Genomic DNA, 23,515 nt, shown 5'->3' with positions numbered 1-23,515 from the left:
CTCACTAAACAATAGGTCATGGTCAATAGTAAGTGGGGAGATATACTTTTCACTAGGTCTACACTGCTCTCCTGAGTATGCAGTTTTTTAATCTTTTTTCTTTTTTTTAACCCGTCATATGGTCTCACAGATATGGGCATTTTTTGTATGCAAATTTGAATGTTTTCTCCAAGAGGAGTGGCTAACAGGATTTCCTGGGGGGGGGGCTTTAGGCTCCTCTGCAAAATTATTCTCTAAGTAATGCCCCTTTGGTAAAAATCATAAAAAGTAGCAGTAAGTAGGTCCATAACTCAAAGTGTATGGTTAAAAATAAAATAAACAACAGAATATTCAGGTATTCAGGGTAGCAAAACCTGGTAGTCCAGCTCATCTCATTTAACCGCAGTCACTTTTCTCACCACTTTGATAAGTGTCAAGAAGAGAAAATGTGGCGTGCGTTAAAATTTGAGACTTTGTACGAAACTAACTCTGCACCAATATGAGTCTTCCCCAGGATCTCTCCGTGGACTATAAACTTCACATTTTCTTTTACAAACGGAGAAAAAAACAAAACCTCTTGATCCAATAACGTAATCATATTACCAAAAACAGTTTTCATGGCAGCCATCATGCAGGCAACTAGATTTTGGTGAACTATAAGCAGAATGTTTTTATCAACGTTATGTTGTATTACACACGATCCCTTCTTAGCCCAAGACCTGGCGTTTCTTACTGGCATTCCGGCATCTCAGTTATTCGGTTGATCGTGCAGGTTCCTCCATTCTTACAGTAATTTTCACACGTCAAACAAGACTTAGCGATGCGTCCATCCTTGCAGCTGCGACAAAACATGACACAGAAAATGAAGCTACAGTAATCTCTGCTTTAACTGTAAAGACTCCTTCCTTATAATTACAAAAATCAGCTTTACATTTACCCTACAAACATACTTACGTGCAGAGAACATCCCCATTGGTTAAACTACATTTGCCATCTTTGCATCGGGCGCATCTGTTTTTCTCACAGCGACTGCCCTCAAACAGAGGAGTGCAGCGGCACTGCTTCGTTCCATTCGCGCTGTGGCATATTCCATTATTCTCACAGTAACCAGTACATTTTCCTGCAAGAAAGACAAAAGTAAAATCTCTTGTATCATTTTGAGCTGCTGAGGCCAGTAACTGGCTGCAGGGCTGATGTCACGTCGACAGCACTAGTAGCAGCGGTGGAGACTCTGTACTGGACCTTGGGAGGGTGTGTAAAGCTCAGATAATAGTGGTCTGCAAGAGAAAAATGCCATAAATACAAAAAATACAGATAAAAATCAACCTAAAAAAAGCAGCATGCAAAATGCTTTTCATATGTTACTTATCAAAAATCTGGCTCAAGCGGGTTTTTTTTTTTGCTTGCTTTTTGTGGGAAAATGACAGGAAGTGCAATTTTTATTTATAAAAGTGTAAACCACAACTCTAATACGTATAATCGCTTAAAATACAATGGAAAAATATAGACTGCCCTGTCCTGGTACAAAGCGTCAATGGTTTCATTTTATCAATTAACAAGATGCAAAGTGGATGAAAAAAGAAAAATCTAAAATAAATATTTGGTGTGAACAGCCCTTGGGTTGAAATGGAAAACCTCCTTGTTACACCTCCATCCACTGAAACTTTGCTCTGGAAACCTGCGCTGTGGAAGCCATTTCCTGCACCTCCATATCTTACCCCGAGAGCAGGAATCCACCCCTGGAGCTCAGTGGCTTTGGGAAAAACACTAATAATTATGAGAATTTCTGATTTCCCACTCACATTGGTCCAACAACCAAACCCTACCACTGACATCACAAATGACAAAAATCAGGATTGTCACAACCATTTAATAGAATTCTCAATTATTTTTGAGAAATTTCCAGTTCCCAATCATGACTACAATAAATATCTGGAGCTTCACCATTTCATTCAGAGCTGCCATAAGTCCTATCTGCAGCCTCCAAACGGCGAAAGGGTACTGCGAAGATTTAGATTAGTTGTTTCTCAGAAAAATAAATGGGACAAACATTTAAGAAATCTGTTTATGGTCCATTACAGCGGCCTCCAAATCTTCCTGCTGTCCATCTTGTCATCAATCCACCAGACCAATGCTCTACAGGTGGGACTTCACCCCATACAGGCCCTCACCAATTCACCCAAATGTTTCCATATTATGGTGTAGGTCCATAGTTGTTAGTCTTAACTCAGTTTTTTGGGATTGTTGTTTTTTTACACCCCTCTTGGATAGAATTCAAACTTTTCAATAAAATCTTCTACTTTATCCTTGGTCATCTGCTCTTTGCTTATCTCTAAGACTGGAGGATAGTCCAAACATAGACCGCACCACAGTTCTCCATGTTCTCACAACTTCCAAAATTGTGATTGTGAAAAAGTTAACTGCAGCTGCGCTATGGAGAACGTGATGGCGTCCCAACAAGGTAACCACACTGTATAGGCACATACTGCAAACCTTACAACCATGTGTTTCACACGTTCCCTGTAGCAAATATATTGGTATCTTATCTGTCCTATGTTCACATTTACTTTATGATGCCAATTGTTAACGATTTTTACAAACATATGCTTGGAGCAAATTGTAAAACAATGGCGTTTATCCTTACATAATTGTTTTTTTTCTGCTAAAATAAAAAAAGGAAGATAGAAACAAAATGAGCAAATATCTTGTAGTAAGTCAATCTATTTCCACAAAAATAGTGTAAAAGCCACCCCACATCGACAAGGTGTACACCAATCGGGACAGTCCCTAACTCTTGTAGATTACTGACATACATTGAGGTAGTCGTCAAAAAAGACAGGGTAAGAGCAAGACCCAGATCTGAATGTTCAGAAACCTATTCATGGAAAAAATGAAAGAAAATGCCCAGCCCAAACGAGGAGCCACACCATTTAGACAAAGAGCAAAAAAACTAAGGGGAAACTAAAAAAATGAGCCAGAAAATCCATTTAAAGGGAACTTGTCAGCCCCAAAATCGAGGGTGAGCTAAGCCCACCGGCATCAGAGACTTATCTACAGCAATCTGTAATGCTGTAGATAAGCCCCCGATGTATCCTAAAAGATGAGAAAAAGAGGTTAGATTATACTCACCCAGGGGCGGTCCGATCCGGTGGGCGTCGCTGTCTGGTCCGGGGCCTCCCATCTTCATAGGATGACGTCCTCTTCGGGTCTTCACGCTGCGGCTCCGGCGTACTTTGGCTACCCTGTTGAGGCCAGAGCAAAGTACTGCAGTGCGCAGGCGCTGGGAAAGGTCAGAGAGGCCCAGCGCCTGCGCACTGCTGTACTTTGCTCTGCCCTCAACAGGGCAGACAAAGTACGCCTGCGCCGGAGCGTGAAGACTAGAAGAGGACATAATCTGATTAAGATGGGAGGCGCCGGACCAGACGGCGACACCCATTGAACCCATTGAAGCGGACCGGGACCGCCCCTGGGTGAGTATAATCTAACCTCTTTTTCTTATCTTTCAGGATACATTGGGGGCTTATCTACAGCATTCCAGAATGCTGTAGATAAGCCCCTGATGCTGGTGGGCTTAGCTCACCCTCGATTTTGGGGGTGACAGGTTCCCTTTAACAGACAAAACCTAAGATAAAAACAAAATGAGCAAATACCCTGCAGTAAGTAAATAAATAAATAGTAATAGTACATGTAAATAACATAGGATATTTAACACTATTTTGATTAAAAAAAAAGTGTAAAAACCATCCCACCGTGACAAGGTGTATCCAATCAGGACGGACCCCAACTCTTGTAGTTCAACTCACTGTCAGCAGACATGGAAACAGATTGGTACACCTTGTCACCGTGGGATGGCTTATAGGCTTTTTTGGTCAAAATAGTGTTAACAAAGTAACCCATGTTGTCTACATTTACCATTACCATTTACTTACTACACGGTATTTGCTCATTTTGTTTTTATCTGTTAAATGGCCACAGTGTGAATGTGCATCTAATAAAATAAAAGGACAAAAAATGTATACAAGGCACTGAGGGACCACGGAATAATAGCGGTTATTAATATATAGAGATTTCAGGATTCCTAACACCTTGTGGCCTAAATAAAATCATAATATGCTACAAAAATATAAACTGTATATTTTATCTTTTAAAGTGTAATTCATTCTTAAATATCTAATATAACTTAATATTGCATCCGACTTTGTACAGATGCAATGTCACCTGGATGGGGGCCGGAGACATTAAGCCTAATGTTATTGGCTTTTAATGCTGACATTAGTCCCATAGGGGTGATGATGTTTGATGGTTACTTACGATATTGACACTTGTCACCAATGTAATCAGCAAGGCAGCGGCAGTTTGGTTGGTTGCCCAGGTTGACAGAACAAGTGGCGTTGTTTTGACAGTAGTCCTTGGTGCATACTTGCTCCTGGCAAGTGGGACCAGTGAACCCAGTAGAGCAGCGGCATGTTGGTAAACCTAGGAAGCACGGGTGGTAAGAACAGAGTTTAACGCAGCTATGTGCTCAGATCATATACATAACCCATTATCTACCAATGTCCTTTTTTTGGTACGCCTAATCTTTAGCTTCTAGCAACTAAGATTTTATAATTTTTATAATTAGGTCCAATTTTTTGTGTTGTGTTTGTAAAATGAATGTTTTCAAAATAGGAAATCATGTCATTGTCATTTTTAATTGAATATTGGGACGCCTTTTTCTGAAAAATCCGTACATGAAAAAATTTTGCAAATTATGTTTCTGATTCATTAGGACCCAAATCATTAAAAATCTGTCATTAAAAAAAATAATAATAATGAAAATTGCTAATTTGGCAAGTAATGGGTTAATAGGGATACAAGCTGATGGTTTCTTAATGTATTTAACGGGGTTGTCTGGTCAAAACCGATAAGTCTGCAATCACTCTGTGTGACTGCAGACTTATGAATCCCCCCAGCACATACATGACTTTAGACCCAGGAACGAAAGGTATGTAGGAGTTATACATACACCCGGGCCAGTGGACGCGACCTCGAGCCATACTTTTTGTAATTTTTCAAATGTAAAAGATGAAAATATATATTTATTTTTGCCTAAAATACAAAGGAAATGTGTCATCTTTAACTGTAGGCCTTTTAGAGATCATTTCATCTTTAACTTGCTTAACTGTTAACAATAACAGTAATTTTTAATAGCAGTGCTCAAACTTTTACATGTCACTGTATGTATGTGCCTTAAAGGGGTTTTTCCATTTCGAACATTTGTATCTGTCTGATAAACGTGGGTTCCAACTCTGGCTTCAGGGATAGAGATATGGCTACTCATAAACGATCACTCCATTAACTTACGAGGGAGTTCCAAAACTTGCAGAGCAAATGGACAGGTCATACATGGAAATACCATTTTTAAAGGGAGTCTTTCACCCCAAAAACTGAAATTAGATTACGGTACGTATACAGTATGTAGGGGACTTCACTCTTCTAGAAATCAAACTTGTAGTAATAGGGCCGGTGTTACGGTGCACAGCCAGCGTACACCAAGGAGCCCTCATCTGCATGTGCAATAAAACTCTTTTTTTTTAACGTAAAGCTAAAAGTAGTGAAATGTAAACTACAAGTACAATTTTTAGAGGGGCTAAGTGTTATGGCTGGCAATCAGGCAACACAGCGTGCAGTAATCAGCGCACATACAGAGATCTGGCAATAACCAAAAACAATAGGATGAGCTCTGAGACGTGGAATCTCTGTAGACTGCAGTACCTGATCTATCCTCACACAACTATAAGCAGCAGTGGATTGCGCCTAACAACTACCTATGCAACTCGGCACTGCCTGAGGAGCTGACTAGCCTGAAGATAGAAATACAAGCCTGACTTACCTCAGAGAAATACCCCAAAGGAATAGGCAGCCCCCCACATATAATGACTGTTAGCAAGATGAAAAGACAAACGTAGGAATGAAATAGATTCAGCAAAGTGAGGCCCGATATTCTAGACAGAGCGAGGATAGCAAAGAGAACTATGCAGTCTACAAAAAACCCTAAAACGAAAACCACGCAAAGGGGCAAAAAGACCCACCGTGCCGAACTAACAGCACGGCGGTGCACCCCTCTGCTTCTCAGAGCTTCCAGCAAAAGACAATAGCAAGCTGGACAGAAAAAAACAGAAAACAAACTAGAAGCACTTATCTAGCAGAGCAGCAGGCCCAAGGAAAGATGCAGTAGCTCAGATCTAACACTGGAACATTGACAAGGAGCAAGGAAGACAGACTCAGGTGGAGCTAAATAGCAAGGCAGCCAACGAGCTCACCAAAACACCTGAGGGAGGAAGCCCAGAGACTGCAATACCACTTGTGACCACAGAAGTGAACTCAGCCACAGAATTCACAACAGTACCCCCCCCTTGAGGAGGGGTCACCGAACCCTCACCAGAACCCCCAGGCCGACCAGGATGAGCCACATGAAAGGCACGAACAAGATCTGGGGCATGGACATCAGAGGCAAAAACCCAGGAATTATCTTCCTGAGCATAACCCTTCCATTTGACCAGATACTGGAGTTTCCGTCTAGAGACACGAGAATCCAAAATCTTCTCCACAATATACTCCAATTCCCCCTCCACCAAAACAGGGGCAGGAGGCTCCACAGATGGAACCATAGGTGCCACGTATCTCCTCAACAACGACCTATGGAATACATTATGTATGGAAAAGGAGTCTGGGAGGGTCAGACGAAAAGACACCGGATTGAGAATCTCAGAAATCCTATACGGACCAATAAAACGAGGTTTAAATTTAGGAGAGGAAACCTTCATAGGAATATGACGAGAAGATAACCAAACCAAATCCCCAACACGAAGTCGGGGTCCCACACGGCGTCTGCGATTAGCGAAAAGCTGAGCCTTCTCCTGGGACAAGGTCAAATTGTCCACTACCTGAATCCAGATCTGCTGCAACCTGTCCACCACAGAATCCACACCAGGACAGTCCGAAGACTCAACCTGTCCTGAAGAGAAACGAGGATGGAACCCAGAATTGCAGAAAAATGGAGAGACCAAGGTAGCCGAGCTGGCCCGATTATTAAGGGCGAACTCAGCCAACGGCAAAAATGACACCCAATCATCCTGGTCAGCGGAAACAAAACATCTCAGATATGTTTCCAAGGTCTGATTGGTTCGTTCGGTCTGGCCATTAGTCTGAGGATGGAAGGCCGAGGAGAAAGATAGGTCAATGCCCATCCTACCACAAAAGGCTCGCCAGAACCTCGAGACAAACTGGGAACCTCTGTCAGAAACAATATTCTCAGGAATGCCATGTAAACGAACCACATGCTGGAAGAACAAAGGCACCAAATCAGAGGAGGAAGGCAATTTAACCAAGGGCACCAGATGGACCATTTTAGAAAAGCGATCACAGACCACCCAAATGACCGACATTTTTTGAGAAACGGGAAGGTCAGAAATGAAATCCATCGAAATATGTGTCCAAGGCCTCTTCGGGACCGGCAAGGGCAAAAGCAACCCACTGGCACGTGAACAGCAGGGCTTAGCCCTAGCACAAATTCCACAGGACTGCACAAAAGCACGCACATCCCGTGACAGAGATGGCCACCAGAAGGATCTAGCAACCAACTCCCTGGTACCAAAGATTCCTGGATGACCGGCCAGCACCGAACAATGAAGTTCAGAGATAACTTTACTAGTCCACCTATCAGGGACGAACAGTTTCTCGGCCGGACAACGATCAGGTTTATTAGCCTGAAATTTCTGCAACACTCTCCGCAAATCAGGGGAGATGGCAGACACAATGACTCCTTCCTTGAGGATACTCGCCGGCTCAGATAACCCCGGAGAGTCGGGCACAAAACTCCTAGACAGAGCATCCGCCTTCACATTTTTAGAGCCCGGAAGGTATGAAATCACAAAATCAAAACGAGCAAAAAATAACGACCAACGGGCCTGTCTAGGATTCAAGCGCTTGGCAGACTCGAGATAAGTCAAGTTCTTATGATCAGTCAATACCACCACGCGATGCTTAGCACCCTCAAGCCAATGACGCCACTCCTCGAATGCCCACTTCATGGCCAGCAACTCTCGGTTGCCCACATCATAATTACGCTCAGCAGCAGAAAATTTCCTGGAAAAGAAAGCACATGGTTTGAACACTGAGCAACCAGAACCTCTCTGTGACAAAACCGCCCCTGCACCAATCTCAGAAGCATCAACCTCGACCTGGAACGGAAGAGAAACATCAGGTTGACACAACACAGGGGCACAGCAAAAACGATGCTTCAACTCCTGAAAAGCTTCCACGGCAGCAGAAGACCAATTAACCAAATCAGCACCCTTCTTGGTCAAATCGGTCAATGGTCTGGCAATGCTAGAAAAATTACAGATGAAGCGACGATAAAAATTAGCAAAGCCCAGGAATTTCTGCAGACTTTTTAGAGATGTCGGCTGAGTCCAATCCTGGATGGCCTGAACCTTAACCGGATCCATCTCGATAGTAGAAGGGGAAAAGATGAACCCCAAAAATGAAACTTTCTGCACACCGAAGAGACACTTTGATCCCTTCACGAACAAGGAATTAGCACGCAGTACCTGGAAAACCATTCTGACTTGCTTCACATGAGACTCCCAATCATCTGAGAAGATCAAAATGTCATCCAAGTAAACAATCAAGAATTTATCCAGATACTCACGGAAAATGTCATGCATAAAAGACTGAAAAACAGATGGAGCATTGGCAAGTCCGAACGGCATCACCAGATACTCAAAATGACCCTCGGGCGTATTAAATGCCGTTTTCCATTCATCTCCCTGCCTGATTCTCACCAGATTATACGCACCACGAAGATCAATCTTAGTAAACCAACTAGCCCCCTTAATCCGAGCAAACAAGTCAGAAATCAATGGCAAGGGATACTGAAACTTAACAGTGATCTTATTAAGAAGGCGGTAATCAATACACGGTCTTAGCGAACCATCCTTCTTGGCTACAAAAAAGAACCCTGCTCCCAATGGTGACGACGATGGGCGAATATGTCCCTTCTCCAGGGACTCCTTCACATAACTGCGCATAGCGGTGTGTTCAGGTACGGACAAATTAAATAAACGACCCTTAGGGAATTTACTACCAGGAATCAAATCGATAGCACAATCACAATTCCTATGCGGAGGTAGGGCATCAGACTTGGACTCTTCAAATACATCCTGAAAGTCCGACAAGAACTCTGGGATGTCAGAAGGAATGGATGACGAAATAGACAAAAATGGAACATCACCATGTACTCCCTGACAACCCCAGCTGGTTACCGACATAGAGTTCCAATCCAATACTGGATTATGGGTTTGTAGCCATGGCAACCCCAACACGACCACATCATGCAAATTATGCAGTACCAGAAAGCGAATAACTTCCTGATGTGCAGGAGCCATGCACATGGTCAGCTGGGCCCAGTACTGAGGCTTATTCTTGGCCAAAGGTGTAGCATCAATTCCTCTCAACGGAATAGGACACCGCAAAGGCTCCAAGAAAAATCCACAACGTTTAGCATAATCCAAATCCATCAGATTCAGGGCAGCGCCTGAATCCACAAACGCCATGACAGAATACGATGACAAAGAGCACATTAAGGTAATGGACAAAAGGAATTTGGACTGTACAGTACCAATAACGGCAGAGCTATCGAACCGCCTAGTGCGTTTAGGACAATTAGAAATAGCATGAGTAGAATCACCACAATAGAAACACAGTCTGTTCAGACGTCTGTGTTCTTGCCGTTCTACTTTAGTCATAGTCCTGTCGCACTGCATAGGCTCAGGTTTACTCTCAGGCAGTACCGCCAGATGGTGCACAGATTTACGCTCGCGCAAGCGACGACCGATCTGAATGGCCAAGGACATAGACTCATTCAAACCAGCAGGCATAGGAAATCCCACCATTACATCCTTAAGAGCTTCAGAGAGACCCTTTCTGAACAAAGCCGCTAGTGCAGATTCATTCCACAGAGTGAGTACTGACCATTTCCTAAATTTCTGACAATATACTTCTACATCATCCTGACCCTGGCATAAAGCCAGCAGATTTTTCTCAGCCTGATCCACTGAATTAGGCTCATCGTAAAGCAATCCGAGCGCCAGGAAAAATGCATCAACATTACTCAATGCAGAATCTCCTGGTGCAAGAGAAAACGCCCAGTCCTGTGGGTCGCCGCGCAAAAAAGAAATAATAATCAAAACCTGTTGAATAGGATTACCAGAAGAATGAGGTTTCAAGGCCAAAAATAGCTTACAATTATTTCTGAAGCTCAGGAACTTAGTTCTGTCACCAAAAAACAAATCAGGAATCGGAATTCTTGGTTCTAGCATCGATTTCTGATCAATAGTATCTTGAATCTTTTGTACATTTACAACGAGATTATCCATTGAGGAGCACAGAGCCTGAATATCCATGTCCACAGCTGTGTCCTGAAGCACTCTAATGTCTAGGGGAAAAAAAAGACTGAAGACAGAGCTAAGAAAAAAAAATGATGTCAGGATTTCTTTTTTCCCTCTATTGGGAATCATTAGGGTGGCTCCTTGTACTGTTATGGCTGGCAATCAGGCAACACAGCGTGCAGTAATCAGCGCACATACAGAGATCTGGTAATAACCAAAAACAATAGGACGAGCTCTGAGACGTGGAATCTCTGTAGACTGCAGTACCTGATCTATCCTCACACAACTATAAGCAGCAGTGGATTGCGCCTAACAACTACCTATGCAACTCGGCACTGCCTGAGGAGCTGACTAGCCTGAAGATAGAAATACAAGCCTGACTTACCTCAGAGAAATACCCCAAAGGAATAGGCAGCCCCCCACATATAATGACTGTTAGCAAGATGAAAAGACAAACGTAGGAATGAAATAGATTCAGCAAAGTGAGGCCCGATATTCTAGACAGAGCGAGGATAGCAAAGAGAACTATGCAGTCTACAAAAAACCCTAAAACGAAAACCACGCAAAGGGGCAAAAAGACCCACCGTGCCGAACTAACAGCACGGCGGTGCACCCCTCTGCTTCTCAGAGCTTCCAGCAAAAGACAATAGCAAGCTGGACAGAAAAAAACAGAAAACAAACTAGAAGCACTTATCTAGCAGAGCAGCAGGCCCAAGGAAAGATGCAGTAGCTCAGATCCAACACTGGAACATTGACAAGGAGCAAGGAAGACAGACTCAGGTGGAGCTAAATAGCAAGGCAGCCAACGAGCTCACCAAAACACCTGAGGGAGGAAGCCCAGAGACTGCAATACCACTTGTGACCACAGAAGTGAACTCAGCCACAGAATTCACAACAGCTAAGTCCCCTATATGACTGTATAATTGGTTTAACTTGAGTTTTGAGAGTAACAGAATCCCTTTAGTTCAGTGTTATTTGATGTTACAAAGCCAATGGGACAAAGTACACGAGTATGACCATGCACTGTGCTGTCTGTATATGGCACATACCCACTGGCGTACATGTATCACGGGCTGGGAAACTAGGCTTTATGTAATCTTTTTGGCTTACCTGTACGTGATGGGGCACAGTTTCCTCCGTTCTTGCAGTAATCTTTACACTGGTCAATTTCGCACCGTTCTCCGTGATAACTTGGTGAACAGCGGCACTTGGCTTGCTTTCTGGCATTCAGGAAGCACTGACCGCCATTCAAACATTCTACATTGCAAGTATCTGGAGTGGGCTCTAAGCAAAACAGTGAAAAATGAGAAAATCAAACCAAACAACAGAAATCTGTACTACGTAAGGTGTTCTTCACTTATGTCCGCACTTACCGTCAGGAGACTGAGTGGGGGATGGAATAAGCACGCACGTTCCATTGTCCAGCCGTCTTCCATTTGGACAGGTACAGACTGATCCACTGGGACTCAGCAGACACAGCCATTCACACTTCTTCCGGTCACATGGATTGGTTACTAAAGACACAAACAGATAGTGACTGATCCAGATCGATTTCACGGGCAGATAATCATGTAAATGATGAACGATGCAATTGTGACTCACGAGGAAGAAAGTCATGAACGAAATGGTTGAATTGCGTTGGCTACATCGTAACATCGTGCACCGTGTTCACACAGACAATCTGAAGTGTATTTGTGTGCATCGTTCATACCCCATAAGTGATACTATTTATTCCAAATACATGAAATCATAAAGCATTGTGCAAACATTTCCATTGAGAACGTATAAAGAAAACGTCATCAAATTAGTAAAGCAGAAAAAAATTTGATAATCATGAATATGTACTCGTTCCAATGCGCCATCTGAACTACCGTATTTATTGCTTTGGAACAGGATCAACCCTATCTAGGACTTTTATTTCCTCTCCTCTCTTAAGGGCAAATCATTGAATGAGCGAACAATCTCCATTTACATTACACAAGTTTCAAAAGTTGAATGAAAATCTCTTTGCTCGCCTAAACGACTTCATACGCGATGAACGACCTTTTTTCGACACATCGTTCAGATTATACAATTGTCTTGGACGATGGATTATTGGCCAGTGTGAATTCAGGTAAAGGTTTGCAATTAGAACAGCCGACTGGAGGCGTAAAACAACCACACGTGTGTGCAGATCGGAGGACATTTAGTAGCCCGTTTACACTCCCCAGGCCATCGCTCTGCACACATCAGCAGCACATGTTCTGCTTACACAGGACGATGTTCTGCCAAGAAAGATGATTGTTAAGCAAGCACTTAACGAGAAGCGATCAGATAATAACCAACTGTTTAAATCAAGTTTTTGTGTTAAATGTATTTTCGTCAAAATTTTATTTTTTTAAACAAATCACAAATCTTTATTAAGAATAAAAGATATAATTTTTGCAATTTTCACACTGAAAACGGGCTTTTTATAAACTCTAACTTCCTGTTTCAGGAAAGCACACATGTACATGGAGTCGGAGGTATGACCATTGTAGCTATTTTTGTATTAAAGTGTCCAACGAGACCGCGCGAAGGTCATTGTGAAAGGAGGGGGAGCAAGGTCAGTGTGACCGATCGTGATCAGTGGATCCTGTATTGTCAGTTGTGTATTGAGGCGTTACCTATCGCTAGAATTCTGCCTCTGATAATATTTAGCCTTACTCAAAACTCGTCCTGATAGGACGGAAAATACAAGCATTATGAAGCACCAGTGGCTAGCATGAAGATTGCAAGAGTACAGATTTTGTTATTATTTTTTTTTTTAATAAAGATCATAAAAAATGAAAAAAAAGAAGAAAAACTTGAATTTTTTTTAAATACATGGTACACAAAACCTGGTATAAACAATAGGTCAATTTCTGATGATTCATTTCCTTTAAGAAGCAAGCTGTGAGCCATCACTTGATTGGCAGCCTCTGTACGCGTGCCAATTACCAGGAAAATAATGTTCTCGATAATCAGCCCGTTTACATGCACTCATAGAATAAAGGCCCCCACACACATTAGACAAATGTTGGCAAAGCCTGCCGATATCAATGATTTCGTTTGTCAGTCAAAAGTGTATGGGGGCACTGTACAACTGAATGCAGGAGATGTCAATTGGGCACGTGCAATCTTGGACTTCTGGTCGTTTTTTTTACTCCCGGAGATAAGTTGCCACTAATTCAGCCAAGTGCTCTTGGGTATGGAAGAGCGGCTGAGATGACTGCCAGCAGATCGATCGGCCAACAGCCATTTGATGTATATTTGGCGGCTTTTACACTAAATTAGCTGCAGTCAGACAATTCTGACAGATCTGATTTCTTGTGAAACAAAAGATTGAACATGCACAATGCCTACACATCCAATTTTTCTTTCCTTAATAACAGAAGTGGAGAAGCCATTGAGCAGGATCCATAAACATTAGATAGATTGTGGATTCTGCAGATTTCATGACCGATCTTGTGATTCTGCAGGATCCGATACTACTTTGTGGTTTCGGAGAGATTAATAATGAGGCAGAGTCAGGATTCTGCCATAATGTCCAGATTTACCTTCAGGTTGCTTATACTGGTGATGCAGGACAACATCAGTGACGTGGTTAATTCCCCATGTAAGATTGGTGACAGGGCCATGTCCAAACTTGTGCACTTTAAAAATGAGGTTGTTAATGTACGTGACCCCGTAGATATAATCTTCAAATATATCAATGCTGAACGGATGAGTGAGACCTAGAGAAAAAAAAAAATAGATGCTTCAAGGTGATGCCGAAGGATAATCTAGTCGCATCTGAATAAAGACCTTTATCACTATACAAAATCCAGTTAGAGGGGTTGTCCACTACTGGGAAACTGCTTCTTAAATGCTAAAATGAACCAATAAAAAAAAACACACTCGCCTTCTGAACCAGCACCGTTCCTGCAAGGTCAATGCGGTGTCTCGGAGCGGTCATATGACATTGTCAAGTCACAGGAGCACTGCAGCCTATCAGTGAATGAGGATCGACTGCAGTGCTCATGTGACTGAATGTCACAAAAGCACCAGGAAACACAGGACCAAAATTGTTGGAACAGCACTGTGTTCAGGAGATATTATGTGTTTTTTATTTTATATGAGGCATTTTAGCATTTAAGAACCAGTGGTGGACAATTCCTTTAAAATGAATGAATCTGTCAGCAGGTTGTTTGCCATTTAATCTAAGAGCAACAGAATGTAGGAGCCGAGAACCTGATTCCAGGATGTGTCACTTAATAGGCTGTGTGCTGTAGTTTCAATACAATCAGTGTTTTATCAGCAGGAAATGATCATTGCATGACCAGGGAACATGGTCTAAAGCTCCAAAGCTGTGACGTACTCCAATCTACTTCAACAACTCCTGGCAAAGCCACGGGATAGAATGTATCAAAGTTCTAGATGGAAGTCTGACAGCTTTGGGATACAGTGCCTTGCGAAAGTACCTGGAACTTTTCAACCTTTTCCCACATATCATGCTTCAAATATAAAGTTACCAAATATAAATTTTTGGTGAAGAATCAACAACAAGTGGAACACAATATGAAATTTATTGGTTATTTTAAATTTTTTGTGGAAATTCAAAAACTGAAAAGTGGAAAAATATGATATTTGGATATGGTAGCAGAACCATAAGCCACCAGAATAACATGATCCGGGTATTTGGAATCTTATTGCCGGTGACGGGGCTCTGAGCTCTCAGTAACAGGACAGGAGGTGGCAACATATGTCAACACTTAAAGCGCGACGGTGACAGGGGACATGCTTTACATCGAGAGGATGGTGATTCTTTACTGTAAGAGCAGTGAGACTATGGAGCTCTCTGCCACATGATATTGTAATGGCCGATTCACTACAAAAGTATTTGGAGGGCCTGGATGTTGTTCTAGAAAAAATATATAATATTACAGGTTGTGGGAACAAAGTTCTGTGATCGGACGATGACCCGGGAACTAGTCTGAGTGATGTATGTGGAGTCAGGGAAGATTTTCCCCCTAATATGGGGCTATTAGTGTCTGCCTCATGGGGCTGTTAGCTTCCTCTGGATCAACATGGTAGGTTATAGGTTAAACATAATGGTATTAAGTCTACGTCAACCTTTAAAACTATGAAATAACATTGCAAATCCTTTTTATTCTGTTATTATTAGATCGTCTGATCTTTTCTCTTTTCTAGAGCTTCTGCTGATGTTACCTGTCGCTTTCATCCACAGTACATTACTCTCTGGCGAAATCTGGACTTCGCTTTTGACAATGTACGGAAAGGAAAACATCTCAGTAAGAGATAAGTGAAGCAAAGGATTGACAACAAATGTTATTCAAATTTTTATATTTTAGCTATAAACTGTGGAATGTTGTTCAAAAATGGAGTTTTCTTTTCTACCATTTTACCGTAGGATGCGTCCAATTATGCTTTTGAGACGTCGAGACGCTCATTTATACAAAAACCCATTAACTAATGCATATACCAAAAGGCACAATACATGTTTTCATGGTTTGGATGCGATGATTCTACCTTTCTTGTTACTGATGACAACCACGGGATCTGTTCCATTGAGACGGATGCTGCTGATGATGGATAACTTGGCGTCAGCCCAGTAAAGGCGCTCATTGTAGTAATCCACAGCCAGGCCTAAAAAATTAGCAATAACCTTATTAAATATATTCACATTTTCCCCCTCTGTCTAATATGTACCAGTAATAGACGTTACATCTGCATTACTAGATTGTAATATATCGAAAACCAAATCTTGTATAGTGGGGAAAATAATAATTGATACACTGCCGATTTTGCAAGCTTTCCCACCTACAAAGAATGGAGAGGTCTGCAATTTTTATTGTACGTACACTTCACCTATGAAAGACAGAATCTAAAAATAAAAACCCAAAAATCTCATTGTATAATTTTTACATAACTAATTTGCAATTTATTGCAAGAAATAAGTATTTGATACAAAAGTAAAACAGAACTTAATATTTGGTACAGAAACCTTTGTTTGGAATTACAGAGATCTGACATTTCCTGTAGTTCTTGACCAAGTTTGCACACACTGCAGTAGGGATTTTGGCCCACTCCTCCATACAGATCTTCTCCAGATCTTTCAGGTTTCGTTGGGCAACATTGAGTTTCATCTCCCTCCAAAGATTTTCTATTGGGTTCAGGTCTGGAGACTGGCTAGGTCACTCCAGAACCTTGAAATGATTCTTAGAGAGTCACTCCTTAGTTGCCCTGGCTGTGTGTTTCAGGTCATTGTGCTGGAAGACCCAGTCACGACCCATCTTCAATGGTCTAACTGAGGGAAGGAGGTTGTTGGCCAAAATCTCGCGATACATTACCTCATCCATCCTCCCTTCAATATTGTGCAGTCATCCTGTCCCCTTTGCAGAAAAGCACCCCCAAAGTATGATGTTTCACCCACCATGTTTCATGCTTGGGACGGTGTTCTTGGGGTTGTACTCATCCTTCTTCTGCCTCCAAACATGGCGAGTGGAGTTGATACCAAAAAGTTCTATTTTGGTCTCATCTGACCACATGACCTTCTCCTATGCCTCCTCTGGATCATCCAGATGGTCACTGGTGAACTTCAAACGGGCCCGGACATGTGCTTGCGGGAGCATGGGGACCCTGAGTGCCCTGCAGGATTTTAATCCATGATGGCATAGTGTGTTACTAACAGTATGTTTGATACTGTGGTCCCAGCTCTCATCAGCTCATTAAACAAGTTCTACCATGTAGTTCTGGGCTAATTAGTGACCTTTTTAAGAATTATCCTTACCCCACAAGGCGAGATCTTGCATGGACCCCCAGGCCGAGAAAGATTGACAGTCATCTTGTGTTTCTTCCATTTTCTAATAATTGTGCCAACAGTTGTTGCCTTCTCATCAAGCTGCTTGTCTATTGTCCTGTAGCCCATCCCAGACTTGTGCAGGTCTACAATTTTGACTATGTGTCCTCAGACAGCTCTTTGGTCTTGGCCATGGTGGATAAGTTGCATTGTGATTGATTGATTGGGTGCATAGGTAATGAGTGCAGAGTAGGAGGGCTTCTTAAAGAAAAACTAACAGAGCTGGCCATGTGAGTGGAAGCAGGGAAGAGTGCTCCCGCTGCCAGAAGGACAAAAATCCTGCTTTAACCCCGATTTTCGGGTAAACTCACCTAAATCCGGCTGGCTGAAGGTCCGGAGAGTGCAGCGGTGCGGAGCAGCAGGTCCGGAGTCGGCAGCGATGACCAGGAGGCGGCAGAAAGACGCTGGCACCAGCGATGCAGGAGCCGGCCAAGATGGCTCCGATGCTAGGGAGGACGCCGAGAAGGAGAACGCCGCATGTCAGCGGCGCATGGAGGTGGCCGCAAAGCTGCAGCAGTATGCCAGAGTGGAGGCTGCTGAGGAGGCAGAACCAAGATCTGGAGCTGGAGCTGACCAGGAAGTGGTGGGAGCAAGCAAGGCTGAGCAGCATGAGGTACAGAGGGGGAAGGAGAGGGACAGCATGGCTGGGGCTAGTGGGGGACCTGAAGCCATATCACAGGGAGAGGAGCCGACCCTTAGAGATGTTATCACACTGATCTCTTCATGTCAGCAATCCCTGAATTCCTTGGCCCAGCAGATGCAGGAAGTTAAAGGGGACACGGCACAGATTAATGCGGCTCTGCAGAAAATGGACAAACGTATAGGAGTGGTGGAGGAGAGGGTGAGCACGGCAGAAGATCACATAGTGAAATTACAAAAAGCTGAAAAGAAGTTTGCCCAAGCAATAGCCGAGCTCGCTGCCAAAAATGAGGATCTGGAAAATAGATCCAGAAGAAATAATATACGTATAGTGGGGCTGCCTGAAAAGACTGAGGGGAGAAATCCCACAGAATTTGTTGAAAACTGGCTGCTGGAGAAGATTGGGAGCACAGTGCTGACAAAAGTTTTTGCTGTTGAACGTGCTCATAGGGTCCCGCCGCAGCCCCCTGCCCCAGGAGCAAATCCCCGTACCATGCTTGCTAAAATACTCAATTACAGAGACAGAGACATTATCCTTAGAAAGGCTAGAGAGATGGAGGATCTGACGGCTGGAGGTCAAAAAAATCGCCATTTATCCGGATTATTCCGCTGCGGTTCAGAAACAACGGATGAAGTTTACTGGAGTCAAGCGGCGACTGAGGGAGCTGGGAGTGCAGTATTCAGTGATGTTTCCCGCCAAGCTGAGACTGGTGGCTTTTAATAAGACCCACTTTTTCCTGACACCGGAGGATGCTACCCAGTGGCTTGATACTCATGAGAAAAAACTTAAGGGAATGGGCGACTGACATTTCGGCGAGATCCAGTTGGGATTTGTTTTCTCTGTCGATGGAGGAGAGTTCTGCGCTCGTTAGCAATGGTTAAAGAGTTGAGCAACTGTTGGGGGTTTTGCTGGGTCATATTGAAGGAATGGCCGGAGGGGACAGTACCAACTACTAAGTACGGGGGAGGAGGGTTATGCTGGGTACTGTGAACTGGTTTGGTACTTTTTCTATATGTTAATATAAGTTGAAATGTTAAGATACAATAAAGTGAAAGTTGGGGGGGAAATTGTGATTGCTATGGCAGCGGGACGCGAATGGAGAGGGTTAAGTAAGGGAGAGTGTTCGCAGTGGGCAGTGGAGCCCCACTCTTGCTGAAAGGAATAATAATAATAATAATAATAATAATTTTTATTTATATAGCGCCAACATATTCCGCAGCGCTTTACAAATTATAGAGGGGACTTGTACATACAATAGACATTACAGCATAACAGAAATACAGTTCAAAACAGATACCAAGAGGAGTGAGGGCCCTGCTCGTAAGCTTACAAACTATGAGGAAAAGGGGAGACACGAGAGGTGGATGGTAACAATTGCTATAGTTATTCGGACCAGCCATAGTGTAAGGCTTGGGTGTTCATGTAAAGCTGCATGAACCAGTTAATTAATTTTTTTTTTTTTTTTTTAATATAGGCCACACAGGGATCGTTAGGTTAATGCATTGAGGCGGTAGGCCAGTCTGAACAAATGAGTTTTTAGGGCACGCTTAAAACTGTGGGGATTGGGGATTAATCGTTAAAGGAAGAATGCGTTACACTGGGAGGGCAAGTTGGGAGGGGGCAGGGGGGGTGGGAGGGGTGGGGCAGCTCATACTTGGGAAATTGGATACTTTAAGAAATGATGAGCCACATGATGGGAGATTGTATTAAAATATTGAGTTGGAATGTGAGAGGTCTGGCGGATAAAACACGGCGGGCGGCAAGTCTGCAGTATGTCCGAGAACAGAAGGTCTCAATGATATGCCTGCTGGAGACACATTTAGTGCGGGAGAGGGTGGATGTATTGAATAGGCGCTGGATATAGAGGGCGTATCATTCTACTTTCTCGACGTACTCTAGGGGTGTGTCTGTGTTAATACCTGCGGGGGTGCAGTATGAGGAGGTAATGGTAAAAGAGGATGTGGATGGTCAGTATGTGGTGGTGAAATGTAAAATAAATGGAGTGTTGATGTGTATAGCGGCAATGTATATTCCGCCCCCATACTCAAGTATGAAGATAAGAGAGGTGCTGGAGAGGGTAGAGCGTTGGGGACCGTTACCATCTCTAATTATTGGCGATCTTAATAATATCTGTGATGACTTTTGGGATAAAAACAAAAATCCCCAGAATAGAACAGGGGGACATATCACTACGTTTGGGACCTATGTCCGGGAAGTAGGTATGATTGATTTATGGAGAGTTAGACATATTGGGGAAAGGACGTACTCATGCTACTCGCCAGCTCATGGTACTTTGTCTAGGATTGACTTGGCGCTGGGTAACTGTTTACTGGACACGATGGTAGGGGAGGTGAGATATTTGCCTAGGGCTCTTTCAGACCATAGTCCAGTTGAGGTGGAATTTCGGCCGGTGGGGACACGGATCGGGAGCAGGAAGGAGTGGAAGATTCACCCTAATTGGCTACACAGTATGGACTTGGAAAAGATAAAGAAGGAGTTGGTGGAATTTTTTGAGATCAACGAGGGAAGTGTAGATGTTCTTACTGTGTGGGAAGCCATGAAGGCGTACTTGAGGGGACTGCTGTTCAGGGATATTAGCAGGTGTAAGAGGAAATCGAGAGAGACAGAGAGGTTGGCGGTTGAAGGGCTGAGGATAGCTGAGGATGAGATGGTAATAATGGGTACTCCAGAGGCTGGGAGGAGGCTAAAGGCAGCTCAGAGTCAGTTGGAGGAGGTATTGCTCGGTAAGGCTGAAAGGAAGAGGGAATTCATGAATCTGGCTTTTTACCAGGAGGGCGAATCTGTGGGTCATTTGCTATCGATGGTGGCTTCTGCCCAGAGAAACACTTCCTTTGTTCATTCTTTGGTATCGGGGAGCGGTGTGGCTGTCTCTGAGACTTCAGAGATTTTGGACATTTTTGCGGATTTTTATGCGGACCTATATTCCTCTCAGGTAGATGGGTTGGTGGAGGACACGGTGGCGTTCCTTGAGGAATTGGAGCTCCCAAGGCTGAGTGACATAGATAGAGAAGATTTGGAAGCTCCCATCACGGAGGAGGAGTTGGGTCGGGCACTGCAGTCTATGGCTAATGGGAAGGCACCTGGCGTAGATAGATTTCCTGCTGAAATTTATAAAAACTTTGGGGAAGTGCTGATCCCTAAATTAAGGGTACTTCTGGAGGAGGCTAGGAGTGGCGGTCGTCTACCGGCATCTATGCGGGAGGCCATAATAGTGGTAATTCCTAAGGAGGGGAAGGACCCGACACAGCCGGATTCATATCGGCCAATCTCCTTGCTTACTACAGACGTTAAACTTCTGGCTAAGGTGTTGGTGATGAGGTTGACAAGTGTTATTTCCAGCCTGGTGCACTCAGACCAGTCCGGCTTTATGCCTGATAGGTCCACTGCGATCAACTTACGAAGGCTGTATATGAATTTGCAACTCAGATCCGACAACTGTGGCCAGAGAGTTATTGCATCTTTAGACGCCCATAAGGCATTCGATAGTGTGGAGTGGGGATATCTCTGTCAGGTGCTCCGGAGTATGGGGTTTGGACCGCAGTTCATATCCTGGATTCGACTGATGTACTCGATGCCGATGGCTAGGGTTAGGGTAAATGGGGAGTTATCACGGACCATACAACTGGCTAGAGGGACGAGACAGAGGTGTCCGCTCTCTCCTCTTTTGTTTGCTCTGGCTGTGGAACCACTGGCTGCTAAGCTTCGACGGTCTGATGAGGTGACTGGGTTTAAATATGGGATGATTGAAGAAAGGGTGGCGTTGTATGCGGATGACATTCTGCTATTTCTGGCTGACCCGGGTATGTCCTTGGAGGGAGCCATTGGGATTATTGAGCGATTCGGATCGGTGTCGGGACTTAGGATAAACTGGAGTAAGTCTGTCTTGTTTAAGGTGGATGATGATGGTGGGGAGCCACTGGAGGATGGGCGACTGGAGGTGACTAGCCAATTTAAGTACCTTGGAATATGGATATCTATGCCTGTTACTGACTATATACATAGAAATCTGACTCCAATCTTAGGTGTTCTTAAAGCGAAAGCGGATGCTTGGCTTAAACTGCATTTATCTGTGGTAGGTAGGGTGAATCTTATTAAAATGATTTTGATGCCAAAAATACTGTATATTCTTCATAATGCACCAGTTTGGATACCACGCGGGAGATTTAGACAGATTAACTCTCTGTTCAGGAATTTGATATGGGGGAGACAGCATCCGCGTATCAAACTGGAGACACTTCAGCGACCCAAGGAAGATGGGGGCCTGGCATTGCCTAACCCTGAAATATATTTTCTTGCAGCCCAGAGTCAGCATTTAAAAGGCTGGGCGCATGAAGGGTCATCTGGGGCGGTACAGCGGCTGATGGAAGTGGTGACAAAAAGAAGGCCAGTAGGACAATGTTTGGAGGATGGATCCCTGGGGGCTCTGGGGAGATTATACCCGACTGTGTTGTTGATACGCAGGCTGTGGGGTAGGCTGAGACATATACGGGGGGTCACGGATTTGACTAGATTCTCACCGCTATGGCATAACAGCAACTTACAGGAGTTTGAGGCACTGGGGGTACTAACAGAATGGCAAGTCAAAGGGATTCAGTACGTGTATCAAATAATTGAGCGAGGTGAATTGAAATCATTTTCCCAATTGCAGGCGGAATTTGGTCTTGGGACTGCAGGGGAGTATCGGTATTTGCAGATGAGGCATGCTTTTGGAGCTCAGAGTAGAAACGGAGGTATTGGAATTCAGAGGGATATAGTACTGGAGTATGTGTGTAATGAAGGGACTACTGGGGGAGTCATATCTACTTTGTATAAAGATCTGTTGCACACTTTCCTATTGGGGTTTCCAATAATGGCGAGAGCTAAGTGGGAGAGGGATATGGGTCCAATGGAGAATGAGACTTGGGAGTCGGTGCTAGAATGGGTCCCACGATTGTCACTGAGCGAACCGTATAGACTGTCACAGCTCTATGTGATACACAGGGTTTATAAGTCTCCGATGGTGCTATATAAGGCTGGTTTGCGTGATGATTCTGAATGCCCGAGGTGTAAAACTGCAGATGCTGATATACTCCATATGATGTGGACGTGTCCGAGACTGGCTGCTTTTTGGGTGGTAGTTTTGAGTCGTATGGAAGGTGCGTATGGATGTAGGGTGCCAAGGGATCCTATAGTGTGCTTGTTGGGATGTGTGGATGAGATTGGAGCGGATAACAACCTGAAGATAGCTATTGCCAGATTGTTATACATGGCTAGGAAGGTAATAGCTCGAAATTGGATTAGGGAAGAACCGCCGTCAAGAGGAGAGTTCCTCCAGTATGTGAAGCAGGGCCTGACACTAGAAAAGGGGTTTTATAAAAAAAGAGGGAAAATCGAAATGTTCAATAAAATGTGGTCTCCGTGGATTGCTATGGGATAGAGGTATTATAGAGGGAGAGGTAATTAAGGTTCCTAATTAATGGTAATGTTAAATGCGGCTTATATTATTGGCCGAGGGATTAGATAGTATATTGGTCTAATGATGGAAGTGCTAACCAAGGTGAGCTGCTTTGTTGGGTGGGGTTGGGGGGTGGTGGGATTGAAGGGGAA

At 43.7% G+C, this 23,515-nt stretch overlaps 1 protein-coding gene across 2 annotated transcripts in view; it reads right to left on the bottom strand.

Annotated features, from left to right (window-relative positions):
* Positions 1 to 23,515, bottom strand: part of LRP1 (LDL receptor related protein 1) — a 439,205-nt gene that overhangs the window by 5,503 nt on the left and 410,187 nt on the right. For both annotated transcript variants that reach the window (XM_069758543.1, XM_069758544.1), the window contains 7 exons: positions 15,939 to 16,055; positions 13,967 to 14,143; positions 11,783 to 11,923; positions 11,520 to 11,693; positions 4,291 to 4,455; positions 934 to 1,099; positions 713 to 817 (listed from right to left, as the gene is read on the bottom strand). In XM_069758543.1, coding sequence (XP_069614644.1) covers positions 713 to 817; positions 934 to 1,099; positions 4,291 to 4,455; positions 11,520 to 11,693; positions 11,783 to 11,923; positions 13,967 to 14,143; positions 15,939 to 16,055 — 1,045 coding nt within the window. The remainder of the gene's footprint in view (positions 1 to 712; positions 818 to 933; positions 1,100 to 4,290; positions 4,456 to 11,519; positions 11,694 to 11,782; positions 11,924 to 13,966; positions 14,144 to 15,938; positions 16,056 to 23,515) is intronic.

Source organism: Ranitomeya imitator, chromosome 3 (assembly GCF_032444005.1).
Source record: "Ranitomeya imitator isolate aRanImi1 chromosome 3, aRanImi1.pri, whole genome shotgun sequence".
Classification (NCBI taxonomy): domain Eukaryota; kingdom Metazoa; phylum Chordata; class Amphibia; order Anura; family Dendrobatidae; genus Ranitomeya; species Ranitomeya imitator.
This window is presented reverse-complemented; position numbering and strand designations above follow the sequence as displayed.